We start from the raw sequence: 21,128 nt of genomic DNA, 5'->3' as shown, positions 1-21,128 counted from the left end.
TTCAGTTGAGAAAGTTCACATCATAAAAGTACTATCTTTTCCTTCATTATCACGATAAAAAAAATTAAGTAATTAATTATTGAGTTCAATAGTTTCTACAGCAAACCTACTTCGATTAAAGTCGTTATTTCTACACTAAGACAGTGAAGAATCAACGTAGATAACTATTAAATGGAAGTATATTTGTACATATTTTATTCTTTAGAAATTGATTAATTTCAAATTAATTTTCAACTTTTAGCTATAAAAATAAATGATTTTCAAGAATTAGGAAGTTATTAGTATCATCTTAATTTTTGACGATTGAGTTCTTTAGATCTCCACGTTTTAAGGTCCTAGGAAGTTATTCTGATTATTCATACGAGGATGACACTCGTGTGTGTGTGTGTGTGTGTGTGTGTGTATGTGTGTGTGTGTGTGTGTGTGTGTGTGTGTGTGTGTGTGTGTGTGTGTGTGTGTGTGTGTGTGTGTGTGTGTGTGTGTGTGTGTGTGTGTGTGTGTGTGTGTGTGTGTGTGTGTGTGTGTGTGTGTGTGTGATACGATTATCATCAATGATATTGTGACGAGATAAGTAATTCAATTTAAATTTTTTGTAGAACTCAAAAAACAACATCGATCGCCGCCAACCGCGGGAAAATCAGTTGATTCATTTAAAAGTTATAGCAATTTGAAAATTTTTAAAATCGTGTATCATCAACTTTGATAAGACTTTTGAGCTCGAAGAGCTCAAAATCATAAAACGGCTACTTTTTTTAACTTCCCGCTAAGAAAATTGAAAATTTTCAAAAATTGTGGTTATTGGTTTGACCCCGTTTTGCAAAAATCGAATTTTCAACAGATTTCGACGTTTGAAAGTCTCAGAAAGCTTCCCTAACTGCCCCCGCAAGGGTGTCACTGTGTGTGTGTCAGCCTGATTGATTTCATTGCGGTTGGTGTCATTCGAAAGAGCTTGACTGAACTTAGATTTTAAATACAATTTGGACCGTTTCGGAGCGGTAAACTTTGAGGAATCTTAAAAAAACTGCAAAAAAATTATTTTTTAATCTAGTTTTTTTGGAATAACTTTTGAACGGCTTTACCGATCGACCCCAAAAACAAATTAGCTCTTAACATAAAGAAAAACCACGTCGATCGCCGCCGGTCCGGTCTAAATCGGTTGATTCGTTAGTGAGTTATCGTTGACAAAAGAAAACCGAACGGAAGTGTTTTTCCAGAATTACTCTGAAGTTTTTAAACCGATCAAATTAAACTCAAAGATTCTTAATGAGGCTTAAAAACTGCGCCGAATGCCGCCAACCGCGTAGAGATCAGTTCATTCATTCAAAAGTTATTACGATTTGAAAATTAAAAAAATAGTGTTTTATCAAAATTCTATCAGACTTTTGAGCTCGAAGAGCTCAAAAACGTCATAAGTGTTTTCAAACCTTTAAGTATGGAATTGGCGGGAAGTTGCAGGGATGGCCTTCAAGACCAACCGTTTTCCTAATGTTTTTTAATAAAATTTAAGGAAACAGTTATGAAAATGGGAAAACAAATTTCAGCAATAACAATAATTGTTTTTTATCTCTTAGAAACGGACCATTGTCTATCAAAATTTTTTTAAATATATTAAAAATTTGTAATGTTAGTAAACTCAAAAACATAGATTTTCATAATTTTTAGTTATTTAAAAAACAAAGAGCATTTGCTTAGAAAGTAAAACAAAGTTAAGTTAATTCGGTGGTTGAAAGTTACAAAAAGTAATTACTGGCTTAGAAGGCCCGTCAAGCCCTACTTTCCCCTTCACTTTGTTAATTCTTATATAACACAGTAACCATTTATAGTCTTTTTATAGATGTACTTCAAGTTTATATAGCGTTTCTAAAGTAGTACTGAAACCCGTAAAAAAGAGGGTACGAAAATGCACAATACGAACAAATCAACAACAATTCATGCAGAAAATTTGATCTCAAATGAAATGAAAAAAAAAAAAAAATTAAAAGTAATAAGTGTTTATTAATTGAAATAATATCTATTATATGTACAATTCCTACAAAATATTAATAAGCTAGATTTAGTCTAAAAGCAAAGTATTTCAAATACTTGATAAAACAAAAGCATTGATAGACTGTCATTACACCTCATAAAAACTTTTTAAGCTTCTAAAAAAATACACAACTCTACCAAACTTAGATATAAAAAATAGCAAAAGATCACGAAAAGTATTTACTAGTACGGTACTAACGTACGATAATAAGTTTAGTGTCAGCTGTTGATTATCATCTTGAAGATCGTACTTACCAGAAACTTGTTTTAAGCTCTTTTCACTCATGGAACAATTAGCTTCTATAAATGATTGTAGATAGTTGATATTGTCTTTGCATACGTTTTCGAATTCAATCTGTAACAAAATAAAAAAATTTTTATAGTGATTATTATTTCATAAAAGTAACACATAAAATACATTTTTTTTTTCTTTAATATTAGTTAATTTTAACCCGTCTGATTGAATTTTTATTAGATTTCACAACAATCTAACTATTTCTTTTTTTTTATGAGACTTTTTAAAAATTTTGCTACTTTTCGAATCAGTTGGTCAAGCTGATTTAGAAAATTAATATAGTTAATATACGACATACCGCGGTTTGTCAAAACGAGATAGCGTCCACAATTCTTAACAGATCCTAATAAAGCTCAGTGTACTCATTCATTAGACGATTATCCAGAAATCGGTGAGATAAGAAATGACAAAAGTTTTCAATTTTCATAAATAGGAAAACATCTAACTTTAAAAGGTTCTTCTCGAAACAACTTTCAATACTATAACTTAAGCAATTTCTGTAAATCGCATCTGAAAGCTTGTTAAATAAGTTTCAATTGTCATATCTTTTTGTTTTCCTAGACTGAAAATGACCTAAAAATTTGTCAATATTTGACGAAAATTTAGTATTGCATTTGTTTTTCGACCCTGAAATTTTATAGTAACTCTGAGAAATCTTTGTCTATTTCAAATACCGAATGATTTTTTTTGCCTTTGTAATTTCATTAATAATAAAAAAAAATGGTAGATTAAAATCCTTTTTAGTTATAATTTATGATTTTATTATTGATAGTTCAATACATTCTCAACTATTTTAGAATACGCGTACGCTAGAACATTTTGCGGGTATTCCGAGCCACGGAAAATTATCCTACATTATTTTATAAATTTTAAATTAATTAAAATTTGTATGTATGTTTGCTTGTAAGTGACTCCTTTAGGCGCGATTTTGACCCATTTCAAGCGGTCAGATTTTCTTTGAACTTTGTAGATTTATTTAGAACCGATGACAATACACTAATTTGATAAGATTATTCCATTGTTCGATTTGCAGAATAAGATTTTTGCTAATTTATAAATTAAAAGCGCACTTTTAAAATGTATATATATACATTTTATCTATAGTCGATAATGCAGGAATCGATGTTTGCTTTAACTGCCAATCCACTCTGATAATTTAGATGAAAAATATGAAAATATATCATGTAAGGAAACTATTGGTAACGTGATTTGTCAAATATATCATAAGTATGAAAATATATGCAAACCCTAAACTCAGGCGCGCGTTTGCGAGCGAAAATTTGAATTCTAGTCATTATAAATTATTGATAATTATCTGTTAATTAATCTTGCAAATATCATTATTATTATTTAATATATAGTGTAGTAGTATATAGTATACAGTATATAACTACATAAAAATTTGAAATTGCGCCATCAACAACTAAATTATAAACATTGATCACAGTGACATTGTACCTTTACGAGTGTGTGTCTGTTTATTTTTCTCGACTAACCTGTATGAATTGTTATTGTAAAAAATGTTAAAAAACAGTCTAAATCAATAAAAATTTGTGTATATTAACGTGTAAATAATTTGCAATATATATATTACCAAATAGATACAGAAAAAAAAATTAGGAAAACGGTTGACCCTGAAGGCCATCCCTGCAACTTCCCGCTACTTTCGTAATTAAGCGCTCAAAATTGCGTTTATTACGTTTTTGAACTCGAAGAGCTCAAAAATATAATTTTCATGTAGTTTTGAGCTCTCTGAGCTCAAAAGTCTGATAGAAGTTTGATAAAACGCTATTTTTTGAATTTTCGAATGAATCAACCGATTTTCACGCGGTTAGCGGCAATCGATGTAGTTTTTTGAGTTCTATAAAAATTTTTCAACAAAAAATTGATCTGATGAAAAATTTCGAAGTTATTACAAAAAAAACACTTCCCTGATTAAACAAAATGATTTGATATGATTAAAAATGATTATTTTTCTAATTATTTTTAATCCTGTCAAATCATGTAAATCATTTTTAATCATATCTCTTAAGGGGCATTCAACATTGTGAAATCATTTTTAATCATTTTGTTTAATAAGGATTTTTTCGACAACGATATCTCACGAACGCATCAACCGATTCTGACGTTTTTGGTGGCGATCGATGGAAGTTTTCAAGGATAAGAGCTGATTAGTTTTTGAGACCGATCAGTTCAGCCAATTCGGAGATATTTAAAAAAATGGAAAAAAAAAAAAAAAAACAACTTTTTTGCATTTTCTTGAAATCTACCGGTCCGAATTGGTTCCAACTCACAGGAAATCTAATGCCTGAACACGCGAGTGTTGGAGGTCTCGCCAGATGGCGGCACCTCCCGAGCAAATTATAAAAGATATTAATTTAAGATTTAGTTTTAAGCTAGAATTATTAATTAAAAATTATCATTTTCAGCCCAGAAGGAAACTGGGATGGTCGTTGATGGTAAAAACCCGCGGAATTGAGCTTTCAAAGCATTCAAGTAATTTAATTGTTTATTTTGGTTTGATAAAACGATCGGGGTTCGGATGAGTAGCCGACGAGCCTGAGTAGATTCGAGGCCCCGGTTCCGTCCCGTGGGGGTAAAATAAAAATCCTACGGTGGAGCCCGGACTTTTGAAAATAACCGACGGTAGTCTAAAGTGACAGATAATGCCTTGAGAGGGCAGGCCAATAGCCTCGTGTTAGCAGCATGCTGCCGACTGCTGCCGACTAAAACATAAACAGGCAGTCGCAGGAGCAACTACTTAGTGTAAGCACCGCCGTGTTCAGGCATTTTCTTGTTGTTAAATTAATTAAGATTTAATTAGTGATTCATTTCATTTAATTTGGGTCCTTTCAATGAGGAAGTTGGCGAACTAGCGGTAAGTCTTCGAAAGTTATTCCACCGGGGAAATTATCGAAATCCTCCCGGGCGTAAAACGGCGCCGGTTTCCACATGGGGCCGCCATTTTTTTACGTGGTTAACATTTGATATATTCTTTCGCGACAAATTGTGTCGTTTAGTAATGAGTGACAATTATTAATCAAACGTGAGTTCAGTGTGGATAAATATTGAATACAGGCAGCCTCCCGGGGAATTCCGCGGCGGTTGACATCCCAGTTGCGTCCTGTAGCTCAAACATTTTTGAGATTCCTTTGTCATTATTATTATTGCATCAACGTGCCAACACCTGTGGCTTACGTTATTATTATTATTGATATAATAATTTGAAGATTATAATTAATGTGATTATTATAATCATTTAATTTCTACACATTATTATTGTGTTATAATTTACTTATATTGTTTATATTTACATTATTGAGAGAGATATTATTATTTGTATTCTTGATAAGAATTATTATTTATATTATTAAAGATGGTTAAAAGCAGCGTTAGTGTTTAAGAGTTATAATTTTGAGAAAGTGCAAAATCAATATACAGATTATTAATTTAATTATTAAACAAATTATTATACAAGGCGTTAAGCAAATTATTAGGCTAATTATTATACAAATTATTAATCAGACTATTAAACAAAGTATTTTGTGAAATTATCAAACGAATTATCAACGAGTTATTATACAAATTGTGAAGCAAATTATTGAACAGATTGTTATACAAATTTGAATATTATATGCAAGTTGGGAAAATCCCACACAAGAAAATTTGTTTTGGTTACTTATAGCTTAGAATTAATTAGCCCACGGAGGAATTCGATAATTTAGAACCTCTAAGGCCTTAATAGTATATTACACCCCTAGGGAAGCAAAGTAAAAAATGTCTCAGAGCACATGCGGCCGAGGCGAAGCCGAGGTCAACAAACATGTGATCTGAGGCTTTCTTATTTACTTCCCGAGGAGTGTATACTATTTTTTTCCCCGACGAAGGCTTAAAGCGGAAACTTCGTTTGGCGCAGCGGGGCTAAAGTTGAAGCTTTACGCCCGGAGGGGAAAAAAATTAATCAATTCATTTCTTTTCATTTCTTTAATTTTCTTTAATGTATACTTTGTGCTCGCTGTCTTCATCCTCCTTTACTTTCCTTATTTACCTTCCAATTCTATTTAAAGAGATTATTTATACAAAAGGGACTCACGACTTTAATTCATAATCAATATTTATTATTTGATAATCAACCTGGCACTTCTTTCAACGATCTCTGACATTTTCATTTCTCTTTGACTTTAGTTTCGGATCGCTAATTGATTGCTCGGCGCGGCCCTTGGGTTAATTTATAATTTTGGTAATTTTTAGAAAATTATCTGGCGTCCAACAGGGTTCCTGACTCAGCCCGTGGGTCATCGGGCCTTTTTCATTTTTATTTTAGGGCGAGCGTACTTTATTTTACCCGGCCGGTATCTCCGCCTCCGGTTCAAAATCTTTAACGAAGAAAAATATTGTTACAGATTTATTATTATTAGCCTATTAGTCTATGTTATCTATTATATATTATAAATATAAATAAAACTTTTAAATCATTTCGTTTATTGAACATCATTTTTATCTTATCGGACAATTTCAATAACCCCTGATAACCTCAAAATTCTAAATTGACAGTATCACTTAGACCGCTATGTTTTGTTGAGTCTCTAGTAAAACTAGCCAGTTACTTGACAGAAACTCGACATTACCTTGGTCATGTACTGGTTTAAGTAGTCAAACTGGCCAATTACTGGCTAAAAACTAGATTTCATATTTCTACTAGGGGCTCGATCCACAGATTCGGTAGAATCTGGCGCCAAGGTCCATTCAAAAATGCCGTTGTAAACGGAGCGCCAGACTACCGACTGTGTTTACTGTAAGCAGAACGGTTTTTTGAGGTTGCGAAATTTTATTTAATTCTACGGTACTTTTTTTCCACTAATTTTTTATTATAACAGTTGTTCATTATTTATTTTACCGTATTAATTTATTTATTTCACTTATCACAATTTATTTACTTGAAATTATTAAATTTTATCAGCACATACTATAGCGCGCTCACGAATTTCGATCCTGACTTTTTTTTGATGTAAAAAGTGACATGCCACAGACTAGATAAAATAAAAATGTGTAGTAATCCTCCTATAGATACGAAACTACAGTTAAAAAAAGTAATTCACAGCTTACATTTACGGCCGCCAGAATGCACTGGAATTATTTCTACATAAACTGTAGATTCAACGGGATAGCTCACTGAAGTTAGAACCCCAAATTTTTTTCTTTTAATTTTTAATTTTTTTTTTCTATCACGTTTTCAGCTTTTCGTTTGTTCTTTATTATTCACTCTCAACATTTGATCGTTCTCCATTTATTTATTTTAAAAAGAATTTATTAATAATGTACGTTGAAGTTAGCCCCCCTGTCGCATTTTTTAATATTTTGGTAGCAATTTGGATCATCAAGCCTCCATTTTTGATTGTTCATGTATATTTAACATTTGTTCCTACTTCACATTTTTTATTTGTTGTTTAATTAACATTTTTAATTAGCTGTATGTATGCATTCTAAATATTTGCACTGCGCATGCGTCAACTTTACGTATATAGACTTTTAGCGCGGTCTTTTGAAAATTATAGTGACAAGCACATCTCATGTGTAAAAAATTAAAAAATTTACGAGTGTAATTTTTTAGGAATTACTATTTAATTAATTCAAATAATTAAAAAAAAATTGTTAGACGTCAGCCAATATCAATGTCATTAAGTAAATAAATAACTAATAAATATTCATTTCATTCTAAATTTTTTAAAAATATCGAGAGATTTGTTAATCAATGCATGTACATTTTTTTTTATTTTTATCAATTCTATTTTCATGAATACTACGAACTATTAAAAAAAAAAAAAAAAAAAAATCCATAACAATTAACAAAAAATTTCAATACTTTATTAAAATAAAACTTATTATAAAATTATTAAAAACTACACGTTGCCCTTTTGTCCTGTGACCTCTATAATTGAAATTACAAGAAAAATACACTTACTCTAATCACTGTGCTGGTCAATATAATTTTCAAAAGTCCGCGCTGAAAGTCTAAACGTAAAGGTGACGCATACGCAGTGCAAATATTTAGAATACAAATATTCAGCTTATTAAAAATGTTAATTAAACAAGAAATAAACAATTTGAAGTTGGAACAAAGGTTTTTTGTACATGAACAATCCCTTGTGAAAATTTTTCGGACTTTTCTCTAAAAAAACCCTTAAGAACTCTGAGAAAGTCTTTAGAAGTCTTTGGAAGTCTTTTTCCGAAAAAAGTCCGAAAAATTTCCACAAGGGATCATAAACAGAGGTTATTCCCATTGGATAGTGTACCATTCTATGATTTTGTGGTCGTTGCCGATAGGTTGCATTGTTATCCAATCAAGTGGATTTCAAATAATTGTAATCTTTAGGTGAAAAGTCTTACAATTATGCGCATGGTGTATTGTGTCATTTATTTACAACAATGTCATAATAACAATAACACTAATAATAAAAATTATGAGACTGAAATTAATTATATCGGTAATACCAAATTGAGGTTAAAAATATCATTATCATTATTATTACTGAATAAATTATTGTTATTATTAAATTAATATGTATTAGAGTATTAAATCCAAATCAACAACTTTTTTAATTCAAAAAAATGTTAAAATTTTTACTGTATATAAATAAAAATGTAAAATCCCTATTAATAAGATAGTTAATCGCTTTTAACCGCGGAGTTTACGCGGATCAGTCACGTTAAGTTTTTTAATGCTACTAGCTACTATGAGAGAAACAGAATTTCAATATTTTTATTAGGATTTGATTATCAAAATTAACGAATAAACAAACTATCATATTAGAATAGCTTTGCCTGCATTAATTTATTCATTTATGAATTTTCAATTTTGCGCGGGAAAAATTTAATTTTGAAATTAAGAATGTTAAAATACTTTATAAATACAAAATTTCTAGAACAAACTATCAAACAACTTCATATGTGGATGGTTTTCAAACCTATTCTTTCTATTGAATTTCATTTATTAACTAGACTAAATACACAACAGGCTAAAGATTGTTTGAGTTTTACTTTCTTCCTTCAGGCCAGCAGTTCAAGATTTAGGCAATTCTCATTGGATAGTGTACACATTCTACGACTTTGTAGTCGTTGCCTATAGGTGGCATTGTTATTCAATCGAGCGGATTTCAAATAATTGTAATTTTTAGGCCATAGGTATTACAATTATGCGTATGATGCATTGTCCCCTTTATTAACAATAATGTCATTGTAACAATAACAATAATAATCATTATAAAAATGAAATTTATTATATCGGTAATGATAAATTGATGTTAAAAGTATCATTATCATTGTTTATCATTACCAAAATAATTGTTATTGTTAAATTAATGTGTAGTAGAGCATTAAATCTAGATTAACAACTTTTTTAATTCAAAAAAATGTTAAACTTTAACTATATATACATAAAAAATTTAAAATCCCCATTGATAAGCTAGTTAATTGATTGAAACCGAAGAGTTTACACGGGTCAGTCACGTTAAGTTTTTTAATGCTACCAGCTACTATGAGAGAAACAGAATTTTAATTTTTTTGTTAGGATTTGATTTTCAAAATTTTCAAAATTTTCAAAATAACGAACAAATAACCTTTTATATGATAATAGCTTTACCTGCATTAATTAATTTATTTACATATTTCTAATTTTGCGCGGGAAAAGTTCAATTTTAAAATTAAGAATGTATTAAGAGGCGAGCAAAAAATTACACTTAACAAAAAGATATGAAATCCGAACAAAAACAGTTTCACTGTTAAAAATTGCGCCAAGTCCACGTTCATAAAACTCATCTCAATAACATCTGCACTTTGCAAAAAAAATAAGACTCGTTACAATAATTTTCATTCTATACAAAAAAAAGTTAAATACAAAAAAATACCAAGAAACCGTCATAATGTTGAAAAAATTGAAAAAAATTTGTTGAAAATTTAAAAATTAAGAAAAAATTTTTTATCGTACTTGGCGCGCGTCATTGAGTACCCCAAATTTTTTCGGACGAATTTCAACCCGAGAAAAAACGATTTCGCTTGAATTTATGTAATGTAAATATGTATAATTGTGTGTGTATATATATATATATATATATATATATATATATATATATATATATATATATATATATATATATATATATCTTATCAGCTCTAATTATATAATATATGATTTCATACATTGTTATGTTTATAGATTCACATCATTGAAGTATACTCAACGAATTGAAAACACTGCTTACTGGATTAATATCAGTTTCAGTGAAAAAATCCGTTTCGAAAATTTTTTTCAGATTTTTAGTAAAAATAACTGTCAATATGGTAGTCTGGTGAAGATATCTGAAATAACACAAAATTTTTAATTCAATTTTTTCAGTTCCGTCATTAAGCTTTCATGAAGAAACTTGATCATGCTTCGTTTAATTGTAATTAACACATTTTGATTGGCAATCACACCGCATTTTCTCAATTTAGTCGGCCATACGTTTTATTTTTTAGTCAACTCAATTTTCGCAGTGATTCCACGACAGAGTCAACGTATGCAGGCGTATTCACTTATAAGCAAATTGCATAACCGAACAGGAGAGGGCGTTTTATTGAAATCATAAACGATGTGCGGAGAATTTAAAAATTTCAAATAAAATACGTATGCCATGTTGATTTTACCTAACTTTTGTTAAACGTATCATAAAATAATATTTCATTAATTACATTTATTCGTTTTATAGGTTGACTTACTTATAAATGTTGAAACATTAAAAGGATGTTCATGTATCCTGAAAAAATTTGGGGTACTCAATGACGCGCGCCAAGTACGATAAAAAAATTTTTTCTTAATTTTTAAATTTTCAACAAATTTTTTTCAATTTTTTCAACATTATGACGGTTTCTTGGTATTTTTTTGTATAGAATGAAAATTATTGTAACGAGTCTTATTTTTTTTGCAAAGTGCAGATGTTATTGAGATGAGTTATGAACGTGGACTTGGCGCAATTTTTAACAGTGAAACTGTTTTTGTTCGGATTCATCTAAACCCCATTCAGATATAAAATTATAACAATACTTATCACCTGAGTCGAAGCTGTTCTGCTTTAAATTTTAATTATTCCCAACATAATTTCATCATTCATAATTTCTCAAAATCATAATGATGGCAAATCAATAATTATTGGAGTCGCATTAATTGAACAATAATTAATAATTCCACTAAAGGAGAACATTGTCATAATTAATTAAAGCTCTTTTTTCGGTTATTTAACATCTACTGAATGCTTAACAAGATTTCCGTTAATAAAGTATTAAAAGTCTTGTAGTTTTTCTAAATCTAGTGACTCATGATCACTTGATTAATTGTTCTTTATTTTTGAATTTCTTAATCGAATAATTTTTCAGTTCGATAATAATTTCTTGAATTTGATATCAATTAAAGATTTTATCTATGAAAACCAAAATTTGTAATAAAATCTCGGAATATTCTTTAACGACAAAAGATTAACAGTTTAGTTAACAACAGTGTATTTATAAAATGTGCTAAAAATGTATCTGTTCTCATTTCTTAGTTACAATAGTTTTGTATATAATTGGTTCTTTATAAAATCAGATTTTACGCTAGATTTTCCGTTGTCAATTTTATACCACTATAATTACCACTAATAGGTGATTACTCACCAAAACTTACTACTAATTTTTATTACCACTATTAGGTGACTATTCACCATAATTTACTACTAATTCTCTATTGAGTTTTTACTATTAAATAATATTTATTTCATTATTACAAATACTCTATTTTATTGTTAAATTACGTTACCTAAATATCACAAGTTTATATTAAAAGTGCATATTCTGTGTAATAAAGTTAATAAGTTTATTGGAATTACCGCTATACAAGTATACACACATCATTACTGAATTACTGCTATTCACCTATCTCAACTATTGTTATTCAATCAGAAGGGGTCAAACAAGAACACAGAATTATCACCGCAGTTAAGATTGTAAGTAAAGTACATTAACTGGCACGCGTGAGAACTTCTATCGAATCTATAAAATCAATCAAAACCTACAACATTAATTTGTTTACGGAAGCGGAATATTCCAGAGCAGCGAATCTCATTTTTTAGAGGTTTAGACGATTAGTTTTCTTATCCGCAAGGTCTAATGGCTTAATTAACTAAATTTTTTAAAGAAAGTAAACATTTATTGTCTCAACTACTTACATGATCTTTTATTGTCTTCATATTAATATTATTGCAAGTTAGATGATTTTCTATGACCATTAATTTTCTATACGACTTTTCTAGAACATGACGACATCCTTCACTGTCACTATCACTATCATTTGATGATATAGTTGAAATATTCTGAAAGTGAGAAGATAAATTAAATAAAACATGATTATAATTTTTTTGTAAATAATTAACTATATTTTTTTATAATTACTTACAGAATAAATACGATTGGTAATAAGTGGTGGTGAATACGATCTTACAGCACTTAAACTCGAGGCACAATCAGACTGGCTGTCTAAATAATTACGATAATCGTCCCCAAAGTCAAGAAGCTTGCGAGCTGTTTCTACATCAGCAGTTTCACTATATGGTTCACTCATGTATTTTTCTTGATAACTATCCCAAGCTTGTTCGGAAAACGAATTGTTGCCTAAGCTATTTTTCTCAGCATCACTATCACCATTGATTGGGCTATTGACTTCATGTCTATTCATCAAAATATTAAGTGAAGTACCATGATCCGTCAGACAAATATCTTCTGTACCCCCGGATGATGGATCAGGTGTGCAACAAGTTAATTCTATTGATGGTGATGGATAACCCACAAAACTTTTAACATTATTACCATCATTATGCAAATGACATGATAGTGTAGAACCGTGTGTTAGTAGTGACACCAAACAACGATGACAATCTGGTTTCTTGAAGCGCGTTCGTTCTTCGGTGACTTTTTGTACTGAGCGGTTATGATGGGTTCCACTAGAATCGCTTGCACCAGAATTTACTCCATCTGAACTGGATTCACTTCTACGACTCTGTGAAAAAAAAATAAAAAAAAAATAAAAAATACTATTATAATAGATTCCTCAATTTAATATGAGTAATTTTACAAAAAGCGGTTAACTTCGGATGATTGCAAGCATATCTGATACAATCGAACATTTTTTATTTTTATAAATATCATTTAATTAAGAACATTGATCATTTTCATTGCAAACGATAAATACTAAAAATTTTTTTAAGCTATAAGATTTTTAGAATTCTTCTCCATTTTGTTAAAATCTTAAATACTTTATTCAGTGCTGTAAATTTATGAATTTTAGTTTTAATTCAATTTATAACACTTGTTTGAATTCAATGTAGTACACTATGACTTGAAATATCAGTCTATTCCCCTGGCTCGGATGATTTAAAATTTTTTCGGAGTATTTTATGTGTAACAATTATATTGAAGTAAATGATAGTATTCGTTCATATTAACTCTTTGAGGTATATTTTTATAAAAAGTTTAACTTGTCTAAAAATATACTATAATTTGAATTTTTCTATATAGATACAATGTAATTAGCTTATTTTTCATCAAAATTAGCATACAAAAAAGTATAGCTAAAAAAAAATTTTTTTTAAGCTCGCCTTGTTATTCAACCGATTGTTGTAAAATGAATACAAACACATAAAGATAAAATTCACAAAATAAATTAATTCTTGTAAATGGCAGTCCTTCTATGAATAATGCTATTGCTTACTTTCTCACTTATTAGCATTATCTCTCTGACGGGCTATTGTTAACTCACTTTTTTACTCATGATTTTAAAAGTAAAAATTTTTTTTTATTTAAGACATCAACGCAATTGGTATAGATAAAAGTTTATATTTTTAATATATTGAGTAGGTTCAACGAGATTATGTAAAATCTTTGTTAATTAAACATTTATTATAACTTACATGTTAAAATTAAGTGTTTTGTTATGTAATTATTAATTACATTGAACATTTTTTTCAAAAAATCATTTTTTTTCTGCATATCTTTACGTTTTGAGCAATTCTAAAAATGGCAAAAAAGAAAAATTTTTTTATACGCCCTTTTGGCATGGAATCCTATCTAATTACTGTAATACGCCCTTTTGGCATTAAGCACGCGATATTATAGCAACAATGTACCCAATAATTCATAATGTTGATAACTATTTAATAGATAATCAAAAAATAATTCAAAAACCAAGACTATCTTTAATAAACTTACCAAATTTTTCTTCCTCAATTTTGATTTCTTTTTTCGTGATAAACTATTCCGAATTGAACGACTTGATTCTTCCAAAAGGGTTGATGTTGAATTTTTAAAAACTTTGTGAGAGTCCCTGTAATTATAATACGAATTAATTTTTAAGAAATTTTAACTCAATTCCAGCTTAAGGCTCATAGTTAGATATTCCAAAAGAAGAAGGAAAAAACTTACGAAGCATCTAAAGAAGCAGATTTGGTTGGTGGAGAAGCTACCAGCTGATGTAAAGCAGTCTCGGAAATAGAAAATTGTGATATTGTAGAATCATTTGTTGAGTTTAGTTGATCGAAAACACAAGATACACTCCATGGTCGTGGTCCATTTGATTTCGCCTTGGAACGCATCATTACTTTTGGAGTGCTAACTTCTTCTGGGCCAATTGGATTGCTTATTTCATTCACTAAAGTTTGATCAGTATCGTTAAAGATTTCTTGAGATATAGAAAGTTCTGTACAATCAAGTTTTTCGTATTGACGATAAGTGACGACGCTGCTTTGTAAATCATCAGAAGAATCAGATTGTTTTTCAACATCTGATTCTCCTGTTGTATATTCACCACTTGCATCACAACTATCTAATGGTTGCCAATTCTGAAAACATAAGAGATATATTTTAACTTTGCGAAATGAAAAAAAAAAATTGAAAAACGGTTGACCCTATGCACGCCATCGATATTTTCAAGCTCAAAATGTTCTAACTAGATTATATTATAAAAAAAATTTTTTTTCATTTGTAATTTAATTGTTTATAAGCTTAACAATTAGTTAAAATCTCGAATTATTTTTTTTTAAACTACAAAAAGTTACAGAAACAACGACCTGGAAAAAAAATTAATGACAAATTTAAATTTTGATCCGCGAAAAAATTAAAAATACGCCTTTTTCAAAATTTGATTCCGCATCAAATGAACTAGTGCTCATATTTTCGTCATAATTCTAACTATTTTTCGAAGGAAATTCACTTATTAACTAAGCTATTACAAATACTTGATCTATTTTGATCAATTTTTGAAAACTTGAAAATCTTAAAGTTTTGTATTGGCAAAATCTTTTCTTGACAGTTTGAAATTGCGATAGTTCGAAGTTATGTAGAAAAAAACACTTTTTTCGAATTTTTCCAACAGCGAAATCTTTTAAACGAATTAATAGATTATAATGCAGCAATCTACATTGTTTTGTGAGATTTAGAGTTTATTAGATGTTTAAAGTGATCGGTATAGCAGTTTAATAGTTATTCTAAAAAAGAATTTTTTTTGAAAATTTCATTTTTGAGATTTATCAAGACCTATCGAGCACACACATACACAAACACACACACAAAACATACGGAGATAAAAACAATTAAGTTCGGAATTTTTTAAAATTATTAATTTTTGAAGAGGGAAGTTAGAAAAAATTTTTTATCACCAGTAAACTATTTTTCAACTTTGAGTCTAACTGAAGGAAAAAAATATTAAAAATTTTACCTGCAGTGAAGAAATTTCCTCGGTATCATGATGAGAGTTAACTCTGAGCCATTCCTTGATTCTAGCATATTTAGTTCTATAATTATTTTGACTATACTTGTCGAAAATAAGTGGTGGTAAATTTTTTGAAATTTCTTTTTGACCTTCCTCACTAACAAGTTTTTCTACTTCTAATATCAACTTTCGGATATCTTTTTTAGTTTCATCATCACTATCACAACTATCGATTTTTTTGTTTTCAATAGTCGTCTTAGGATGATTTTCATATTCGACATGCTCAACTTGTTCAATTGCAGGTCCTTCAAAGTTTGAACAAACAACTTCATTAGCTTGATATACGCTTTGCTCAATCGCAGAAGTTTTTATAGGTGACGCCGTATATGTCCATTCTCCTTCAGAAGAATCATTCTGTTCAAAGTCATTATCATAAGTTCTATCAACTTCTGAATCAGTGTCACGATGTTTGAAGTAGAATGTTGCACAATTTTTCGATTTACGATCAGATGTATTAAAAGACGAACTTTCATCAAAAATTTTACGCCGCTTTGCTAAATCTTGAAGAATTGTTGGATTTTTAACTAAATCATGAGATGGCCCATCTACTTCGGATACGTCAATCATGGCTGGATTTAGGGTAGGTGCCATTTCGTCATCAGACACTTCACCTTCTTCAATGTCGCCTTCTGTACCTTGATCACTCGATGAAAAATCTGGAATTGTTTCAGACCGTTTGAAATTTTTTTGTTTCTCTTCTGTTCCACAAAGCTCTTCTAAATCATCCTGAAATCACAAAGATAAACTTTTAGCTATTTTCAAAAATCTAAAAAAGTAAAATTAAAAAAAATCAGGACAATCTAAAAGTACGTGCTTCATATACCTATACAAATCTTTATTTTTACCGTTGCGATACTTGAGGATATAAATAAGTAAATAATATTAATCGTATGCGAGAAAGAGAAGCGCCTAACGGTGCGTGAGATGAGAAAAAGATGGAAATATATTAACGAAAAATGATTTGGGAAAAATTTTAAGTACCATAGAAAAGCCTGTCGATACTTTTCATTGTTGACAGGTAAATTTGTAATGGATACATCTGCACAATGGCTATTTGTTCAGTATTCATACTATATGAAATGGATCGTTAAAGACCATCTTTCTACACTTATAAATCTTTATTTGGATATAGATAAAATTGTTTCATACATTTCATTTCACTTAAAAATGTAGTATATTGAAAATTTTGTTTATTTCAAACAAATTGCTTTTTGTTTTGTAATTTTAAATTTTGATGGAAATTAAATGTTTAAATAAGAAAACTCGATCATAAATATGAACCAATAGTCTGAAATAAAAACTTAAATTATTAGAAGTCTGATTGTTTAAGTGTGTGTCGACTGCGTAGGTGGACGTCGGTTGTTGTCAGTAAATACTGCATTGAAATCTAATTCTAAGGTGTGTTCAAACTTTTGAGTTTCTAGCTCATCGGGAAGTTAGTTTATTAAAACAAATGTCAAAAGTTCAATCCGGACGGACTCATAAGAAAGCAAATAAATATAGACGTAATATTAATAAAATAATCTTATTTTAATTAAATAATGACTAATTTCGGTTATGACTCAGAAAAATTCATTGAAGTCTTTGAGCATAAAGTCTAAAGTCATAAGTTACAAGCTTTATGCTGTAAAAATAATCATATTCTTAAAAAAAGAATTTTTTTTTAATTCAATTTGCTTTCACCAAATCAGCCGGGTGACTGCTCTTGCAAAAATATTGATCAAATCTGAGGCAAGTTTTGACGTACACACGAAATATAGTCATAAGTAATTGGTTTATGATTATTCACAATTACTAAATCACTCTTATATTTATTTTTATATATAGACTTAATAAATAAGCATTTTAAATATAAAGAAAATTAGGAATACGGGTGACCCTAATGGCCATCCCTGCAAGTTCCCGCTAATGGCATATCTAAGCGCTTAAAATTGTACTTACAACATTTTTCAGCTCTTCGAGCTAAAAAATACAATTTTCGTGACTTTTTGAGCTTTCCGAGCTTAAAGTCTGATAGGAGTTTAATGAAACAATGTTTTGTAAATTTTTAAATCGCAATAACTTTCGAATGAATAAACTGATTTTCACACAGTTAGGAGTATTCAACGCAATTTTTTAAATCCTAGAATTAACTTTTGAACACAAACTGATCGGACCGAAAATTTTTACGAAATTTGAAAAATGGACTTTTTTCGAATTTTTTCGACAACGATAACTCACAACGCGTATCAATCAACCGATTGTTACGTTCTTGACCGCAATCAACGTGGTTTTTTGGGCTCTAATAATTATTCCATTTCATCAAAAACGATCCAAAAAAAATGTCGAAGTTTTGTAAAAAATACACTTTTTTCGAAATTTTTCGTTTTCGAAAACTCCCGAATGAATCGTCCGACTTTGACGGGACTGGCAACAATCGAAGTGATTTTTTAAGTTTAAAAGCGGATTTGTTTTTGGGATTTATCGGTGGAGTTGTTCAATATTTTGAAAAATTTTATTTTTAAGATTTCTCAAAATCAAGCGAACGAAATTGATTCGAATTCTTACGAAATTTAAGAGCAATGATATGTTTTGGATCATCACTAATCTAAACTTTGAAATCTGTAAATTTAGCAGTTTGTAAATTTAGCGAAACGTAAAAAACGATATCACTAAAATAAGAAAAAGTTTAACAATTTCAAAAATAATTTATGCTTATAATAAAATATGACAAAAGAAGAAACGTCTACGCAAAAAAAAAAAGGAAAATTCCTGAATAAAGGCGTTTGTAAAATAAGCGAGTCAAAAACTTGGAATTATTAAAATAACGCTAGCTTTAAAATAGCCGAATTAAAAAAAAAGAACTATTAAAATCCTTTCAAATTAAAATGTACACAGTTGAAAAAAAAAAACAAATATTAAAAAAAATGAAATTAAAAAATTAGAGAATAATAAATTTTGCCGATTGAAAACCTCGCCACGTGAATTTAGCCTATTCTAAACTTGGAAATTAATAAAAATTAGCCTATTATTATTATTATTAAAAATTAAATGGGCGTTAAAAATTGAACTTTTAATCTACAGCTTCAACAGAATCAAAATTTGGCGAAATTATTACTTTTTGTCATCTTAAACCTAGCTGAGAATGGATTTTTTGAAGTTCCATCCACAGAAGGTAGGGCGGGGGCGTTGAAAATCCAAAAAAATTAAACCAATAACTTAAAAAATTTTCAATTTTTCTTAGCGGGAAGTTAAAAATAATTCAATTGAATTATATTACTTTTATATCATCATAATCATAGCAAAGAAACGAACGTTTAATTGATTCTTCAATTTAATTTTCTCCTTTTTCATATTGAAGGATAATATTATCTTCACTAGAAATTAGTTCCTATCTAAAACAAAAAGTATATTCTTCAAATAAATTGGAAAAATTGTGAAAATTTCCGGCTGTATAGCTTTTCAAGTATTGTCAAAGTATTACTAAAATATTCGAACTAATGAATGAATAAAAAGAGAACGAATAAGCGATACGTACTTCTTCAGGTAGCAGGTTGCTAACTTCACAAAAGTAACAATAAAGTTTCATTTCTAAAAATAATATAATTTATTTAAAGCCGTAAAATGGATGGCGAAGTATGAAGGTTCATCTATGTGACCATCAAGATAGTCTACGAGAAAGGAAACACTAGCGAGTGAGAAAAAAAACTATAGCACAATGTTATCTCGAAAAGTAACGACCTTAATAACGAAAAACTTGTTGAAGACCACAACTAAGTTTAATGAAGTTTGTTTTGCGAGTTAATATTTTGATGATTAAATAAAGTCATTTGATAAGTCGATATTTTTAAAACTTATCAGAAAGTCTCAGAGATAAACATTTAGTAGATAATGATCAAGATTAAATTAAATTAAAAAAAAAAATGTTTACCTCAAAATAAGATTCTTCATCGTTATTCTGAGTACCAGAGGACATATCGGTATCAGAAGAACAACTAGAAATGATTCCGTGGCTTAAACGCTTCGGTGAAAGTAAACGTTTTGCGAAACTTGATTGTCTAGACCACCCAGAGTGACCACGGGTCTCTTTTCTAGGTTCTCGGAGTTGTCTCCTACTCAACCGTGGTTGTTTTGTCACAGGCTCGTCGTCACTGTCACTGACGCATCGATTTTGTATGATGTTCTGAAAAGATAAAAAAGTATTTTAAATAATAGACATTTCAAACTTTTATACTTAAATAAACACTGTGTTACAATTTTAGGTTCCTTCTACTCCGTGTAGTAACTTACAAAGAAAAAAAAAAAAAAATGTGCGTTCGTGTTTGTATGTGTCTACGACGAATTGATTAATTTTAGTATGGTTTGCAGCCTTCAAAAAGACCGAAAAGAAATTCTTTCGCGTCTTTGCCACATAACTTCGATATCGTTTAACTAATCGATTCTTGATTAACTATATTGACTTTTTACACTTTGCGAAAACTCAAAAAGTGCATTAACATTAAATTTTTTTGCACTTAAAGAGCTTAATAACATGCTCTAGGTATACTATTGAGCATTTTGAACTCAAAGATAGCGATAAGTTTTAAAGGTGGCTTGCAAAATTAACTACTTTTTGTATTTTTAAAAAATACTCAAATGTCACATTAATATTTTTTCGCCGTAACAAGAAACCACGAATAAAGTTTTGAAGAGACTGGAGACCTTATTCTAAGAAGAAGATACTCGCATGTAACGACGCCCGCACTTTCTCTTTAAGAAATGATCGATGTTACGATTAACCCTTGGGCCTTGGGTCCAAAGATTCATTGCGTGTAAGTACCTAACCACAGCTACTATGTAGTTGTACCCATTTGTACGTTATCTGTCAGTAACGAGAGGCTTAAACAGGTCCGCCCATGTTTTTGAATAATCAATGTCGGTGGTGCGGGTCACTCGGAGGCCGTGGGCCGTGACCGCTTCCTCATAGACTGCATGTAGGGTTCACTGCGTATTCCCGTCTTT

The 21,128-nt window shown here is 29.7% G+C and overlaps 1 protein-coding gene and 1 long non-coding RNA gene across 3 annotated transcripts in view; one reads left to right on the top strand and one right to left on the bottom strand.

The window, feature by feature from the left end:
• LOC141525626 (uncharacterized) overlaps positions 1-21,128 on the bottom strand; it is an 85,357-nt gene that overhangs the window by 26,276 nt on the left and 37,953 nt on the right. For both annotated transcript variants that reach the window (XM_074240182.1, XM_074240183.1), the window contains exons 10-16: positions 20,059-20,310; positions 16,095-16,874; positions 14,804-15,219; positions 14,591-14,705; positions 12,783-13,382; positions 12,556-12,699; positions 2,281-2,380 (exon numbers count right to left, since the gene is read on the bottom strand). In XM_074240182.1, the coding sequence (XP_074096283.1) occupies positions 2,281-2,380; positions 12,556-12,699; positions 12,783-13,382; positions 14,591-14,705; positions 14,804-15,219; positions 16,095-16,874; positions 20,059-20,310 (2,407 nt within the window). The remainder of the gene's footprint in view (positions 1-2,280; positions 2,381-12,555; positions 12,700-12,782; positions 13,383-14,590; positions 14,706-14,803; positions 15,220-16,094; positions 16,875-20,058; positions 20,311-21,128) is intronic.
• LOC141525628 (uncharacterized) overlaps positions 5,076-21,128 on the top strand; it is a 39,080-nt gene continuing 23,027 nt past the window's right edge. The window contains exon 1 of the long non-coding RNA XR_012478874.1: positions 5,076-5,198. This is a non-coding gene — a long non-coding RNA (uncharacterized LOC141525628). The remainder of the gene's footprint in view (positions 5,199-21,128) is intronic.

The sequence above is a fragment of the Cotesia typhae genome, unplaced genomic scaffold (genome assembly GCF_013202065.1).
Source record: "Cotesia typhae breed Kobodo isofemale line unplaced genomic scaffold, CoteBio_Ctyphae contig_26, whole genome shotgun sequence".
Taxonomy (NCBI): Eukaryota; Metazoa; Arthropoda; class Insecta; order Hymenoptera; family Braconidae; genus Cotesia; species Cotesia typhae.
This window is presented reverse-complemented; position numbering and strand designations above follow the sequence as displayed.